At 41.8% G+C, this 15,409-nt stretch overlaps 2 protein-coding genes and 1 long non-coding RNA gene across 24 annotated transcripts in view; 1 reads left to right on the top strand and 2 right to left on the bottom strand.

The window, feature by feature from the left end:
- C5H4orf33 (chromosome 5 C4orf33 homolog) overlaps positions 1-343 on the bottom strand; it is a 33,148-nt gene extending 32,805 nt beyond the window's left edge. For 9 of the 12 annotated variants that reach the window (XR_010601780.1, XM_065597709.1, XM_042860033.2 and 6 more), the window contains exon 1: positions 203-343. The gene's annotated coding sequence lies outside the window, so the exon portion shown is untranslated. Of the gene's footprint in view, positions 1-71; positions 176-202 lie in introns of those variants that run through there. The other 3 variants (XM_065597705.1, XM_005282748.5, XM_065597707.1) reach the window with 1 other exon arrangement.
- SCLT1 (sodium channel and clathrin linker 1) overlaps positions 211-15,409 on the top strand; it is a 120,447-nt gene continuing 105,248 nt past the window's right edge. For 8 of the 11 annotated variants that reach the window (XR_006176801.2, XR_010601778.1, XR_010601777.1 and 5 more), the window contains exons 1-6: positions 211-329; positions 961-1,075; positions 5,283-5,350; positions 7,225-7,277; positions 12,719-12,791; positions 13,914-13,969. Coding sequence is in view for 7 of the 11 variants with exons in the window: in XM_005282740.5 (XP_005282797.2) it covers positions 1,042-1,075; positions 5,283-5,350; positions 7,225-7,277; positions 12,719-12,791; positions 13,914-13,969 (284 nt within the window). In the remaining 4 variants the exon portion in view is untranslated. Of the gene's footprint in view, positions 330-719; positions 762-960; positions 1,076-5,282; positions 5,351-7,224; positions 7,278-12,718; positions 12,792-13,913; positions 13,970-15,409 lie in introns of those variants that run through there. The other 3 variants (XR_010601779.1, XM_024110348.3, XM_065597702.1) reach the window with 2 other exon arrangements.
- On the bottom strand, positions 8,085-8,352 carry LOC135983924 (uncharacterized). Its single transcript, XR_010601782.1, has 2 exons — positions 8,266-8,352; positions 8,085-8,187 (listed from the first exon to the last, which is right to left on the bottom strand). It is a non-coding gene; the product is annotated as an uncharacterized LOC135983924 (long non-coding RNA).

Genomic DNA, 15,409 nt, shown 5'->3' with positions numbered 1-15,409 from the left:
AGCACAAGCTACAACGGCAGTTGTTGTTGTTGTTGTTGCTGCTGCTGCTCCCCTAAATGGATTTCACCTACCGCACTCCTCCGCACACTGGACAGGCGTGTTCGCCTACTTGTCTAGCCCTTCCTTACCCCACGTGGGAGAAAGAGGCGGACCGGCATGGTCATGCGGAAAGGACACCAATAAGAAACCGCTTTACACTTACCTGGGATTCCGATTGGTGGATTGATTTCTGTCACGTGAGCGGCACCGTTCCTCGCGGGGTCGGTCGCTAAGGCAGTTGGTGGAAGTGTCGCTGGTTTACAGCGGGGCTCGCAGTGCACGTTGGGCAGGTAGGAGCTGGCAGCTGTACCGCGCTGGCCGGGAAAGAGGGTGGGTCACAGGGCGAGTCGCTGCGCGGGCTCGCTAAGCCTCGGTTGCGTAACGGTAATTCTGTTCCCAGGGTCGTCGTTTCCCGCCGCCGAACTGCCCCGGGGTTTGTACACCTGTGAGCGGCGGTGCCCCGCGCAGGAGCCGCTTGCTGCGGCTCGCTGCCTTCCCGGGGGCGGCCCGGAGTTCGCTAGGGGCAGGGCGTGCGGAGCCCTAGGGCGTGTCCCTCTCCCGCTTAGTGCCTGGTGGGTTTTGCTGGACGGGGAGGCGGAGCTCAAGCCTGCACCGCCCCTGCTCGCAGCACGGGGCACATCCTGGGGGGCGGGGCTGAGTAACACACTGGGGCGGGGCGTGAGCAGCTGGGAGACACCTGAGCAGAGCGCGAGCTGTTTGGGGTTTGCCTGTGATTTTCCTCTAGCAGCTAACTAAGGGGGACAGTTGATTGGCTTAACCGACAAAACATTGCTCCCTGTGCTCTTCCCCCCGCAGTGCGGAGGCTGTGGCGCTTTGCCAGACCCGGACAAAATGAAACTAACGCGCCGAAATAGGTTATTTAAAGTTAAAATGATTGGTTATTCTTTTTGTCTCTTGCAGGTTCTGCAGCATAGCTGGAAAAAACAGTAATTTACTGAAGCTCTTTATTACCAACATTGGACTGCACGTGCAGATTAAAGTATGGCAATGGAGATCAACTTTCTTAGAGATCAAAGTAAGTTCCATCTAGACTTAAAATAGATTTTTGTGCACTTCAACACAGTCTTGCAATTACATTTCTCCATAACCTGAAACTGTGTTTCGCTCCCTGATTATTGTTTGAAAGATGAATGCTGAACAGGAAACCTGCTCCTCCTAGTCCCAGAGTAAACAAACAGAACCCCCGCACTGTTCTGTTATACAGTAATTTTAGGAGTTACTTTCTGTAAAACTCTCTCCCACTACTTAGTTAAGAAAATAACTGTGTCAACAACTCTGGTTTGTCTTCAATAACAATAGTAAACAAAAATTCAGTCTCACTGTTGACTATGGTTCATTGATACTTTTAGCTTTCGTTTCCCATCCCCACCTACCTACAATGTTGAGAGGTGGTTGGCATATGCACTGTAGGATTAGACATGTTGGAAGGGACCTACTTGGAATGCTGCTTCCTTCTTCTGTGTCTAAGATGGTGCTGAAGAGCACTCCTACTGTGTTGCCTCTACTCTGTCAGTATTCAGTAATGCCTTTCTCCAAGGCTACGTCTACACTGGGAAGTTCACAGCGCTGCCGTGGGAGCGCTCCTGTGGCAGCGCTTTGATGTGTGAGTGTGGCCGCGTGCGAGCGCTGGGAGAGAGCTCTCCCAGTGCTCCTGGTAGTCTATCTGCACGAGAGGAATAGCTCGGCGCTTGTCCAGGCTAGCGCTTTGCAGCGCTCAAACTTGCTGCGCTTGGGGGGAAGGAGGGGGAGAGTTGTGCGTGATTTTTCACACCCCTGAGCCAGCAAGTTGGAACGCTGTAAAATATAAGTGTAGATGAGCCCTAATTTTGTCATATGTAGGGAATTTTCTTAATTATCTTTTGAGACTTATTTGTAGAGTGGAAGTACTGGACATGAGACCTTGGTATTTCTGTTTTTATGCAACTGGATGGTATAAAACTTGATTCTTGTGTGTCCATAGAAGCCCCATATTAATGTTCTTTTTGGGACTATGAAATTAGAATATGTATATTTTGTCCTTTTACTGGTGAGAATAGGCATATTTTTTTAGTTATTGTTCATGAAATAGGTTTCACTACAAACTGGTATCAGCATTATTCTTTTGTAAGGGATGCACTGCGTTGATAGAATCGATAAATAAAATTACTAAGGTTCTGAGGAAGTTAATCTTAAAATATACAATAAGCACTTCCAGCTCTACAGCTTTTTTTCTGGTATGTCCATAGGGCTACATTCTGTAAACAGGAAGTGACCTGCTGTACCGTATAGATCAGTGATCCCCAAACTTTTCACGGTTGTGTGCACCTCTCAAGCTGGTGCCGAGAGCAGGGCAGCACTTGGGGGTGAGTCTGGGGCCGGCAGCTGGGCCCACAGCCAGGTGCGGAGCCACCCCGAGGCTGGGCAGTGCTTCACGCCCCCCATAGGGGCTGGCCCAGGCCCTCTGCACCCCCTAGGGGGGCACACCCCACAGTTTAGGAACCTCTGGTATAGATGAATGTAATCCCAGCTGCTATTACTAGTATGTGGGGAAAACTGCTAGCAGGGTAGGGAATGAGAGCTTGCATCAAGGATGCCTGCTAACATTTTAACAAACTGTTTAACAGAACAAGCAAAGTAATATATATAATGGTTAGAATTACCACTGATAGCACAATTTTTATTTTTTTAAAATAAAGAAATATATTCAACAGCTGATTTGGATGACTTCAGGTGAAAAGTCACCTTTCGAATTATAAAAAGGCACCTCTGTAATGGAGAAGAGGAGCTTCTGTATCAGATCCTCTTTCCATTATTGGCGGGGGGAGGTTGTATTTTTGAATAGTAACTTGTATGGTTCGTGCACCTAGCCCAATGCTTTTATTTGCCCCCCCCCCCTTTTTTTTTTTAAGTGCCTGGTATTTATGACATTGTTGCTTTTTTTGCACTTGCATACTTCCCTTATTTTCCCCATCAAAACTGAGTTCACACTGTCTAGCCCAGCACAAACCGACTGATGGAACTTGCTTCATCTGGCTGGGGATTTCAGTCTTGCTTTTGACTTTCCAAAAGACTTATTGTTAAGAAGTATCAGGATCGTACCTAGTGACAAAGGTAGAGTTTAACCTGTATTCTCACACTACATGAATGTAGGTTATGATTGTGAGATATTGGTTAGAGGCTTAGTGTAGATCTGGTATGATTCAATGTTTTTTGATTCATGGCTGAGAAGTCAAGGTTTTAAAATAATGAATGTTTATTATATTCATAAAGAGAATGCTTTAAGAATGTGCAATGTTAGATAAAGGACCTCATCTGTACCTATAGTGGGGCTTTGTTTAATAGCATTGATTTATAGTAGATGAGACTCACCCCAACATGCACTCATGTGGTGATCAGGAGTTGCTCTGATCCTGCAAATAGGAATGTGTGCTTAACTCTCTGCACTTAAGTAGTCCTATTGAAGTTAAGCATATAAATAAGTGTTTGCAGGATTAGGGCCTACATAAGATGGATTTCACAGATGTGCAAAAGTAAGGGAATAATTTAAAAAAACAAACAAAAAACCCACTCTCCAGCTATATGCTGAAGTACCATCTTAAGCTGTTTCTTCTTCAGATGAGGCATGTGACTAAAATTATAGAAATATGTAGTATTTACATATCCTCTTTAGGAAGTAGATACTGTATTTAAGCAAATATCCTTAGTAATAAAGAATGATGCGGGGGAAGGCTGTGACAAAATGTGTACAGAATGATGTCTAAATATTTTTCTGGAGAACACCATAATGTATTTCAAGTATATACATAAATAACTACTGAAGTGAGAGCTCTAAAAAAAAAAAAAAACAACAACCTGAAGTTAGGTTGCTATTAAATGTGACTCTTTTCAAAGTTCATAATAGTGCTTATTTCTGAACTACCTCAAGTTTTTTTCTGAATCCTTTACTGCTTTGTGCAGAAAGATTACTTTGCAAAATTTGCAGCAAATAATCTGATTTTGGACTTGCAAAACAAAGTGAAAAGTTAACACCAGTATGTTCATTATCTGCAGAAAGCATGCATACATGACCCTTATTTAAATAAATTGGAAATTTTGAAGCAGCAATCAAGGAGTTAAGACAATCAATGTCTCTTATAATTTTCTTTGAATAGCTGCGTTACTATGAACATTTCCTTAGCAAGAAGCTGTATAGCTGTTTTGTTGTTCATATTTTCATGTTTTGGGTGGGAAACATCAAGAAAAAATGAAGTATACTTTTGTTTAATTTTGGAATAATTGCCTTGTGTTAATGGATTTTTCTCCTTAATTTCCCTTTGCTTTACTCTTCCTCATTTTCCATGCAAAGCTGTTGTCACCCACAGCTTTGTGTTTGCCAAATGCTAGAGAGCTCTGACACAAGGAAGAAAACAAAACTCTTGCTTTTTGTTCACATACACATGCACACACAGCTGTACCAGTACTCTAATAATTAAGCCAATCTGGAATTCCCCATTTTCTTTATGGCCCCAAAGTGCTGCCGTGAGTTCCTGTTATATTTGGCCTTCCCCAATAAGCAATGTGACCTCTTTTTTTGGATGTCCCTGGTGCTCTCATTCAGCCTCTTCTAAGAAGCTGACTCTGACATGCTCCCTCTAGCTTGTCACCTATGACATGGTATTTACCAGGGGTGTTTCTTACCATTCTGGGAAAAGCTAGTTAGTTTTAGTTTAAGATATTTTTTATCTTAAAAAGTGGTTCATGAATGCATACCATATTACTTAGTTTTTAGTTGCGTGTGGTAGAAGATTAATAATTTAATTTAGAGTTGTACCAATAAAGAGTAAAACTGCAGGAGGAATAATACTAACATAACTATAATATTGAACATCTGAATGTATATATTTAAGTATTTTCTCAAGGAAGTTATACATATCACTCATGTTTCAGTTTAATATTATATAAACAAAAGTCAAACTTTTATGAAAATGCAGAGTTGTAGGCTTGAAGCATTAAGTAATTGTGAGCATGCTGCGTTCCAGACAACCAGTCTGGGTTCATTTGGCCATGCAGCATTCTGTAGCAGAATACCAGAATCTGTACATTTCAAAAAATGTATACTTTCCTTAAAATGTAGGGAGACAGATGCCTGCAATCCACTACATCAATGAAACTACTTCTAACTGCCCATTTAAGCAATTGTATAATCTAGGTAAAGATTTATACAGTATCTGACTGTTTGGCTTTTTTTTTTTTTCTTTCCCCAGATCAGAGACTAAATGCAGCACTCAGACAGCATCAAGCAGAGAACCTTTTGAGGACTACCTCTGTGCAAGTATGTTAATTAGGGCTTGTCAACACTGAGGATATTTACATTGGTGTAAGATCTCAGTATAGGTGCACTGCACAAATGTAAGATAGGTCTTTCACCCCGTACACCTTAGGCTAGTTTGAAATGTGCTTGAGTCATTCACCTCTGTGAATAAGTCTATTGCAGGCCTCTGCTGTTGCTCTTAAGTTTCCCAAACAGCATTTTAGTGAAAGTGGTGTGATTGTCTTGTCAGTTTCACTGTTAAGCAATAGGTTCTGAATGGCAGCAGTGAAAACTGACAGTGATTGATTGGTGGGATTGTTTTGCTCTGAGTAACAGCAGCAGAGACATTGGAGCTGTCTGCAGACTTAGGGAGATCACAGTACATCAGTTTAACCATCCCAATGTGAAAGGAGTATATTTGCAACCATAAGGGCTAAAAAGTTTTGTTTATATTTTGTGAAAGCTCAATTTCTGCAGAAGTTGATGGTACACCTCTACCCCGATATAACACGACCCAATATAACATGAATTCAGATATAATGTGGTAAAGCAGTGTTCCAGGGGGCGGGGCTGCGCACTCCGGCAGATCAAAGCAAGTTCAATGTAACCTGGTTTCACCTATAACATGTGTCAAAGTTAGAGTGGTCTGACAAACTGAGTCCTGAGTCTGTTTTATTAGCACAGCACTCTGCTAATACATTCAGATAATGTGAGCCCCCATGCAAGATTCAAACAGTCTTATGTATACAGATAAAAGGGTGCGAACTAAACAAAGGGACAGAAAGAGCAAAATTGTAAAATTTGCATAGGGCACAACATGCATATCCTGCTTCCTTATTAACTCTTATGGATCTAAGGCTAATGCTTCACCAATTGCCTTTAAGTGGGGCAATTCATGAAGCAGTTAATGTCTGCTTTCCTGCCCCCTGGCTTGCAGCATTTCTCATTTCTACTTAAAGGTACATACAGCATTCTTTAATTCATTCTATTTCTTTAATATAATTCATTTCACTTTCACACGTGGTAAGATCTTTTGGCTCCCCAGGACAGTGTTATATTGGGGTAGAGGTGTATATGCCCTGGAAAGATTTGTAGTTCCCCAGTTCTTTTCAAGCTTTGCCTTTATAAGAAAAAATAGTTAGCCCAACTCCTAGATTTGTTTATACCAGGGGTAGGCAACCTATGGCACACGTGCCGAAGGCGGCACATGAGCTGATTTTCAGTGGCACTCACACTGCCCGAGTCCTGGCCAACGGTCCGGGGGGCTCTGCATTTTAATTTAATTTTAAATGAAGCTTCTTAAACATTTTAAAAAACTTTATTTACTTTTTATACAATAGTTTAGTTATATATTATAGACTTAGAGAAAGACAGTCTAAAAACGATAAGATTTATTACTGGCACGTGAAACCTTAAATTAGAGTGAATAGATGAAGACTCGGCATACCACTTCTGAAAGGTTGCCGACCCCTGGTTTTATACGTAGCATGCACACTTCTGACATTATATACAAAGAGCTAAATTGTTAGATTAGCTATTGTTTTTTGCCATTTTTCTGTGAATGACCTTTGTGTCTACCGCTATCCAGAAGTGAATATAGAAATCATATGTAATCTCATTAGCGTAGTTGATTCCGTGCTCTGTAATGTGATATTTCTGCATATGTATGCATCCCAAGACACATCTAGAATTCCAATGACAATTTTCTTTCAGATTGCATGGGAATTCTAAAAATTAGTTCATTGTGCATACATATCCAAAACTGAACATGTGAGATCTGATTTAAGTTTTGAATACAAATGGAGTAGAATCAAGTTCTTTATAGATTTGAGCTCTGAAATAAAGTTTAAGAACTTCCAATTTTGTGCATTAATGTGCAAACTACTGTATTACAGAAAAATGTTGTAAGGGGTGATGACCCACTGGAACCGTGGCTGACTGACCAAAGGTAATCCTATTTTAAAATTGTCATGTACTCAAATAGTAGGGCATGGCCATTTTCAGCAGGTAACTTAATTGTTTTATAAATGTCTAATCACGAAAGTGTAAATAAAATGAATTTAGGAGGTATGATTATCCCTCTCCTTTTTAAAAACAAAAAAACCCCTCCAAAGAATCCAATTAACTAGCCTTGGGAGGAAGGAAATTGGAAGCTAGACATGGGTGAGAGATTATTTCCTCTGTGTCAGAATCTTAGAAATGTAGGGCTGGAAGAGACTTCAGTAGGTCATCTAGTCCAGTCCCCTACACTGAGGCAAGACTACTTTATCTAGATCAGCCCTGTCAGGTGTTTGTCTTGCATGTTCTTAAAAAATCTCCAATGATTGAGATTTCACAACCTCCCACGTAGTTTGTTCTAGTGCTGGTCTACAATTACAATTAGGTTAGACACTAAGAAAAACTTCAAGTCTCCCTTGATTTGCTGAACAGTTTTGACTAATGAAAGTGTTGCATGGTTTTTGTTCATTTCATGCTCAGTATACTCCTTATGATGTTTATCACAATGTTCTATGCACTTTCAGCTGTTTATTACATTTACTGTTATTAGTACATGTTAGACAGGTTACTCCATTTTCCAAAATTGAGTTCAGGCAAAGAATAACTCAGACTCCATATTGGGGAAGCTTCTTTACAGAACTTTGGCAGGAAAGAAGCCAGACATTTGGAATTAGTTCCAACTGGCTCCTGTAGAGCTACTTGCACACGCCAAAGTTCTGACGTGTCTTTAAAAATTAAATTAGTCTGAGTACCTGTTGCTTGGGGAGTGTCAGTTTATAGAGACAGTCAAGGTACAATCTTTTTGCGCAGCGTCAGATCAAGACTGCCCGACCAGGCAATTAAATCAAGATCACCAGCAGCTGTAAAGAAATTAAAGACTGTTAGCATCTAGTCACTTACCTTAAGCATCATGGTGTTCCTGAGTTCCAACATCTTACCTTTGGAACCAATCGCCAGGATCCTGAGGGCTCTCACCTTCGGGTCCCACTATTTTAGCTTCTAGATCCTGGCAGTCCGTGGATCACCTGTGATGATAAATCTATCTTAACATCTTTCCTGCCAGTTGAGAAAACCTAGAGCAGTGGTTTTCAAACATTTTTTCTGGCAACCCAGTTGAAGAAAATTGTTGATGCCCACAACCCAACGGAGCTGGGAGATGAAGGGTTTGGGAGGGGCTCAAGGCTGGGGTAGAGGGTTGGGGTGCAGGCTGTGGGCTCTGGGATGGGGATGAGGGGTTTAGGGTGCAGAAGGGGGCTCTGGGATGGGGGGCTGGATTGGGCTTACCGCAGGCAGCTCCTGGTCAGCAGTGGAGCGGGGGTGCTAAGGCAGGCTTCCTGCCTGTCCTGGCACTGCTGATTGCGCTGCGCTCTGAAAATGGACAGCAGCAGATCCAGCTACTAGGCGGAGGAGCGCAATCAGCTCTGCGCAGCTCTTGCCCGCTGGCACTGCCTCCCCACTCCCCCCAGCTCCCATTGGCTAGTTTCTGGCCAATGGGAGTGCAGAGCTGGTGCTCAGGGCCAGGGCAGTGTGCAGCGCCCCATGGCCCCACCCATCCTAGGGGTTGGACCTGCTGCTGGCTGCTTGGGGCACAGCGTCAGCACAGGTAGGGACTAGCCTGCTTTAGCTGGGCAGCACCACCAACAGAACTTTTAATGGCCTGGTTGGTGCTGTGACCCAGTACTGTGTCACAACCCACAGTTTGAAAACCACAGACCTAGAGACAGTAAAGTATCTTGGGGTATTCTTTTGTTCTCTTTTGTTTAGTTGTTGCCAAGGTTTGGGTCAGTTGGAGCCTGAGTTTTATACTCCCCTCCATTAAACCACAATTCACTTGGTCATCGTTCATGATGTTTCCCTGTTCCCATTGTTACTGCTCTTAAATAAATAATTTTTTGTTGTTTTGGAAAAATACTCTCTTTTGTCCTCTACACCACACAAGGGAGGTGGGAGGCACACCAACTTCTATCTAACCCCAGGTGATGGATCTTTTCACCCCTCAGGATCTTGCTGCTGAAACCAGAATTTTTGCTGGCCTATTTACTCTGAGTTTCAGGTTAACAAAAATATGTGGAAAAACTCCAGCCAAAGTTTGATCTTATGTTTAAGGCTGTTATACCAATAGAATAAAAACCAGCAGGATTTTATTAAGAGGAATAAGGCAAAGATGCCACATTTAATGTAAATATACTGATAAAGCAAAAGATCAAAGTAAACAATGTTGTTTGACTACTTATTTTTATATATATATATATATATATATATATAGAGAGAGAGAGAGAGAGAGAGATTTACACAATTATTTATTTAAGTTTTGTATAGGTGTTATAGTTACCAGCCTAGAAGTTGCTCATGCCAAGTTACTGGCCAGGTATCTTGGTCTTGAGGATGGAGCCGAGTTTGTGTCAGGTGCACCTGATGCTTCTGGAGGCTGGCAGCAGAACCAGAGACTTAAAGTTCCTAGTTTTTAGAGTTTATTTTTATAGGAATTAGTTTTTATGTTAGTTTATGGGAGCTGTTTTATTCTGCTGTTGCTGACTTAATTAGCAGATGGCACATTTTTGTTTAAAGTGGCACATTTTTGGTGGCTTCACACTGTTTAAAGTTTGTTTTTTATTTTTTTAGGTGATGGGGTGGATTTCAGTTTACCCTTTGGGGGTTTTTGGTTATTTACTTGACACATTTTTTGGCCGATGGATACTTCTTTTCTAGGCTGGCACCTTCCTAACCATTTATGTATATTAAGCATTTAACAACATACATTTTATATTTTAACCATATTTTAATTTACTGTTTTTACCACTTTTGTGGTGTGTGCTAATTTATTTAAAACTTCCGGCCCTTTAATTACAAAGAGTGGGGGTCTGTTTTAGCAGCTGTTAAATAAAATAAGTTACTTAACAGCTTATAGTGTTTGTTTACATTGTATTAATTACTTTAAAAACAAAGTCAGTTAACTTGTTTGTAAGTTTTACATAGTAGTAAAGTATTTTTTACAAAATAAATATAATTAATGGTTTTTACAAACAGTAGCTTACAAGTTTTAACAAAAAACTCCAAAAATTTTTGTACTTGGTAAAACTTTAAAATTTAAAGTGTGAAAAACAAATTATAAGGGGGTTACTGTCACTTAGAAAAATCACTGTTAGTACCTTCTTTTATATCCCTACAAGGCAGTTGACTGGAACTTGGGAGTTACAAGTTCACTAACTAGCTCTTCCACTGACATCTTTTCACTTTGGGCAGGTTGCTTAATAGTTCATGTCTCATTTCCTGTCTGTAATACCGAGATAAGAAAGGAGGGGTTGTCTATTTAGTTTATAAAGTTTGAGGCAGGTATTTGTACAGTGAATAGCACCAGAGGGCTTCAGTCTCTGTTGGGGTCTCTAGTCACTGCTTTATCGGAATAGAAGAAAAAGTTAAATAGGTTATTTAGGAGAATTAGTATCAGTTAGAATTGTAGGACTGGAAGGGACCTTGAGAAGTCTTCTAGTCCAGTCCCCTGAACCAAAGGGAGGATTAAGTATTATCTAGACCAGGGGTCGGCAACCTACGGCATGCGAGCTGATTTTGAATGGCACGTGGCTGCCTGCCGTGGTTCTGACCCCCAGCCGCACTCAGCGCCCCCCCGCGCTCCCCTTCTGGGGCAGGAGTAGGGTGACCAGATAGCAAGTGTGAAAAATCGGGACAGAGGGTGGGGGTAATAGGAACCTATATAGAAAAAGATCCAAAAATCGGGACGGTCCCTATTAAATCAGGACATCTGGTCACCCTAGGCAGGAGGCAGAAGCTTCATCCTGCAGCAGCCAAGTTCCCCTGCTTCTTCCCCCAGCCGTGGTGCAGCCTGCTTTCCTGCCCCTCCTCCTCTCCTTCCCTGCGCCGGCCCTTGCAAAGGGAGGGGGGGAGGAGGGGCAGCGTGGCTGCTCCGCAAAAGCCCGGCGGCCCTGCTCTCCCGGCCGGAGCTCCAGCTGGGAACGCAGCAGCTCCACGGCCTGTTGCTAAAACTGGCCCTGGGTAAAGGAGGCAGAGAAGAGATAGGGACGGGGCCTTGGTGCAGGGGGTGGAACAGGACATATCCCTTCCAGCCCCCTACCATGAGCCGCTGAGGGGAGGGGGCTGGGAGCACCCCCACGAGCCGAGCACCCCAGCCCTCTGCCCTGACCCACCCCACCCCCAGCCCTCTGAAGCCCCTAGCCTTCTGCCCTGTACCCCCCCAGCCCTCTGCCCTGACCTCTAAAGCCCCCCACACCCCCAGCCTTCTGCCCTGTACCCCCCCAGCCCTCTGCCCTGACCTCTAAAGCCCCCCACACCCCCAGCCTTCTGCCCTGCACCTCCACACACCCAGCCCTCTGCCCTGACTTCTGAAGCCCTCCACACTCACCCTTCTGGGGGCGTGGGGGGCTTCAGAGGTCAGGCCCCACTCAGCCTGCTGCCGGCCTAGCAGAACAGAACGCCAGGATGGCAGCGAGCTGAGCAGGCTGGTGGCGTAAGCTCAGCATTTTAATTTAATTTTAAATGAAGCTTCTTAAATATTTTGAAAACCTTGTTTACTTTACATACAGCAATAGTTTAGTTATATAATATATAGACTTATAGAGAGAGACCTTCTAAAAAACGTTAATGTATTACCAGCACACGAAACCTTAAATTAAAGTAAATAAATGAAGACTTGGCACACCGCTTCTGAAAGGTTGCCTACCCCTGATCTAGACCATGCCTGACAGGTGTTTAACCTGTTCTTAAAAATCTCCAATTTATAGAAGGATCTCTCTCTCTCTCTCTCTCTGACTTCATATAGACAGTGGGACAAACTGAATAGTGATTTTTAAACAGTAGTGCAAATTGCTTGTGGTTGCAAATTGGTCAGTAAGCAAATATGAAAAACTTTAACTGTTGACTGATTAGAAAGAACTGTAGTAGGAAAAAAAAAAGTATTAGGAAGAAAAATAAAGTGTGTGAATTAAGGTGCATTATTTTACACCTGCCTTATAGTTGATGTTCCTGCTTTGTTTGTTTCACATACAAAAGTACAATTTATGGTCTATGTTCACTCTTAATTTTTTACCTTTTCTAGTGTTTCATTATATAATGTTGCATTAACATCACTTTCACAGTTAAAGTAGCTTAATTCTGAAAGCTAAGTTTTGCAAATGCACTTGAACTTTGAATGACATTTTTCTTTAAGTTGATGTGCATACTTTAAAAGTAATAACCAAAGGTTGTTCATTTGACTTATTATAGTTCCATCAGGAAGTAGAGAAAAGTATTTTTATTTTAATATGTTTGGCTCAGGTTGAATAGTAGTTTGATAAGGGCATTTCTGTAAAACCTGGTAACTACCAGAACACTCCAGCAACTATCTAATTATGTATCTTATACATTTTTCACTTTTAGCTTACTGTCCCCTCTAATTGCTGAGTATGATAAACATCTGGAGGAAATGAGTGAACAGCTACAGTACTATCAGGTATGAATCATACCACTGGAAAGGTTTGATTGTATTTATTAAAAGAAAAAAAAACATGCAATTAAATGTAAATTTTTCATCTCTATATTCATTTAAAAAAACTAGGAAATAAAATTTTAAGTACCAATATTAAGAGGAACTAAGTCAATACAACACTTGAAAATGAAGTGTTTGCTTCAATATTAAACACCAACATTCTTATAATCTAAAAATAAATTAGACCAGAAACTAGTTTATAGCTTTGTACATATTGTGCCCAAATTACAACTTTCTAGAATTAAATTAATTTTAAGAGCACAGTGGCTGCCATCAGTAGTAATATTTCAGTCCTTTAGTACTAATAGCTTATCGCACTGTTTTCCGGCAAAGGAAATTGTTTTGTACTACCTTTTGAAGTTTTATTAGGATACTCCCCTTTTTGAAGGGAGAGGTGGATCTTTTATGAAAAGAAATTGAATATGCCCAACCTGCCCAATATGTTGTCTACGATCTTGGAAATAGCATTGAGAGACTAAATATGCCCAACGACATATTCCTAATGTGGCAGCAGGGACGAGTGGCAAGAATCCTATTTTGTGAAATATTTAATATTAGCTTGTGTTCTTTAACTGAGTTCATTACCCAGGAACACCTAAACTCTTAAAAACCAAATTTAGTGATGACTTTGCTACCGCTGTGTGTAACTGTTCACTTGTAACACAATAAAATGTTTGTTTAACATTTATGCAAGATTTTTATTGCATTATAAAACTTCCTACCTCGATATAACGCTGTCCTCGGAAGCCAAAAAAATCTTACTGCGTTATAGGTGAAACCCTGTTATATTGAACTTGCTTTGATCCTCTGGAGTGCGCAGCCCCCGCCCCCCCCACCGAGCACTGCTTTACCGCATTATATCCAAATTGGGGTTATATCGAGGTAACGGTGTATATGATCTACCAGTTAATTCTCTTGCAAAAATAAAAATCACTTTACACAATTGTCCATCTTTAAACATAACTAGTCAGAAATAAACATTAAATTTTTGAAAGTTAAAGGAATGGTATTTCAGTGTGTGACTTTACTGCTTAAAGGCCCTGTGATTTAAATGTGAAATTTCACTGTCAAATTTTAATTTCTCAGACACAGATGGGTGAGATGAGACTAAAACTTCAAGAAGTCACCAAGGAAAATGAAAGGTAAATTAATTGATTGACTAATTTTTAGAAATGTAAAGTGTTTAACATGTTAAAGTATTTCTAGGGACCTGGAGATAAACCTCTGAATCTGTGTACTGTGGCCAAAATTTTCATACTTGCGCGTTTAAACTTAACCTCTTAGGTGCTGAAATGTGTTGAGGCACCCAGGTTTGGAAATTTGAGCTACGTATATACATAACAAACAAGGAATAATACAAATTTGATTGTTTAGAAGTCAGTGTATACATTTATTTTGTGTATTGCGCAAGGTGTGTATTTTCAACTGTGCATTTTTTTTAATATGTATATGTGATGTTCGTAATTAAGGAGAATGGACTCCAGACTTGCTTGTCTTTCTCCTGCTTCTTTTAATAGCAGGTTGTCTCTTCCTTGATTCTGCTTCCAATGTACGCTGGCTTCTGGGATTCTACATTTGTTCCTATCTTCACCTTTTGATACTAATTTTTACACTATTAATGTTCCCAAAAATACAGATTACAGGTGCAGTCTTGCAAATAAAACAGTGTAGTATTTGCTATCCATTAAAGTCAATGAACGTACTCATGAAACTAAGAGCTATACAGAGCATTATGTACCTTAATTTTCACTGTTTATCCTCTTATTTTTGACTTTGTGCTCCAACACTAGGTTAATTCGGACCCACAGATCTGCTATCTGCTAGTACCTCTAACATCGCCCACATTCTTGTGGTGTCTCACCATGTGAATGAGGGGGAAATCTACCGTGGGCATAGATTCTGAGTCATGACCAGGTCCAGGTTGAACCTTCAGTCTCACTGTATATGGTGCCTTCCCTGCCCCCAGCTCTGTTACCAAACCTATCTTTTGCTGCTGAGAGGTTGAAATAGAGCGGGAGTCAGCAACCTCTGGCATGTGGCTCGCCAGGGTGAGCACCCTGGCGGGCTGGGCCAGTTTGTTTACCTGCCGCGTCGGCAGATTCGGCCGATCGCGGCTCCCACAAGCCGTGGTTCGCCGTCCCAGGCCAATGGGGCTGCGGGCAAGGGATGGAAGCCGCAGCCAGCACATCCCTTGCCCGCAGCCCCATTGGCCTGGGACGGCGAACCACGGCTTGTGGGAGCCGCGATCGGCCGAATCTGCCGACGCGGCAGGTAAACAAACTGGCCCAGCCCGCCAGGGTGCTTACCCTGGCGAGCCGCGTGCCAGAGGTTGCCGACCCCTGAAATAGAGTGAGTTCACTTCAGAGCTCTATTAAAGCCTTTCTTGATTAGTCAGCAGTTGTAGTCAGTGAGCCATATTAACTAAATTTAAGTGGGGGACATCAAATTCAACCAAGATGCTTAAATCAGAAAATAAATTCAGTGCTCATATTAAGAGAAATATTGGTGTTGAGAAAAATGCTTAGCTGGCATCCTAACTGGACCCTGTCATGTCCATTTTATTAATACCTTTGTAATTACAG

The sequence above is a fragment of the Chrysemys picta genome, chromosome 5, assembly GCF_011386835.1.
Source record: "Chrysemys picta bellii isolate R12L10 chromosome 5, ASM1138683v2, whole genome shotgun sequence".
Classification (NCBI taxonomy): domain Eukaryota; kingdom Metazoa; phylum Chordata; order Testudines; family Emydidae; genus Chrysemys; species Chrysemys picta.
Note: the sequence above shows the minus strand (reverse complement) of the source record. Positions and strands in the feature narration are given on the sequence as shown.